The 351-nt window shown below is 57.0% G+C and overlaps 1 protein-coding gene across 1 annotated transcript in view; it reads left to right on the top strand.

The window, feature by feature from the left end:
• Positions 1-351, top strand: part of LOC105527496 (tubulin alpha-3 chain-like) — a gene marked incomplete at both ends in the record, with an annotated part of 2,959 nt that continues 2,608 nt past the window's right edge. Inside the window, one exon of the mRNA XM_011963814.1 lies at positions 1-348. Coding sequence (XP_011819204.1) covers positions 1-348 — 348 coding nt within the window. The remainder of the gene's footprint in view (positions 349-351) is intronic.

Raw genomic sequence — 351 nt, 5'->3', positions numbered from 1 at the left:
GGACTGCAGGGCTTCCTCATCTTCCACAGCTTTGGGGGCGGCACTGGCTCTGGGTTTGCATCTCTGCTCATGGAGCGGCTCTCAGTGGATTACGGAAAGAAGTCCAAGCTAGAGTTTGCCATTTACCCAGCCCCCCAGGTCTCCACGGCCGTGGTGGAGCCCTACAACTCCATCCTGACCACCCACACGACCCTGGAACATTCTGACTGTGCCTTCATGGTTGACAATGAAGCCATCTATGACATATGTCGGCGCAACCTGGACATCGAGCGTCCCACGTACACCAACCTTAATCGTCTGATTGGGCAGATCGTGTCCTCCATCACGGCCTCCCTGCGATTCGATGGGGCC

Source organism: Colobus angolensis, unplaced genomic scaffold, assembly GCF_000951035.1.
Source record: "Colobus angolensis palliatus isolate OR3802 unplaced genomic scaffold, Cang.pa_1.0 Scaffold629, whole genome shotgun sequence".
In the NCBI taxonomy this organism is placed as follows: Eukaryota; Metazoa; Chordata; class Mammalia; order Primates; family Cercopithecidae; genus Colobus; species Colobus angolensis.
Note: the sequence above shows the minus strand (reverse complement) of the source record. Positions and strands in the feature narration are given on the sequence as shown.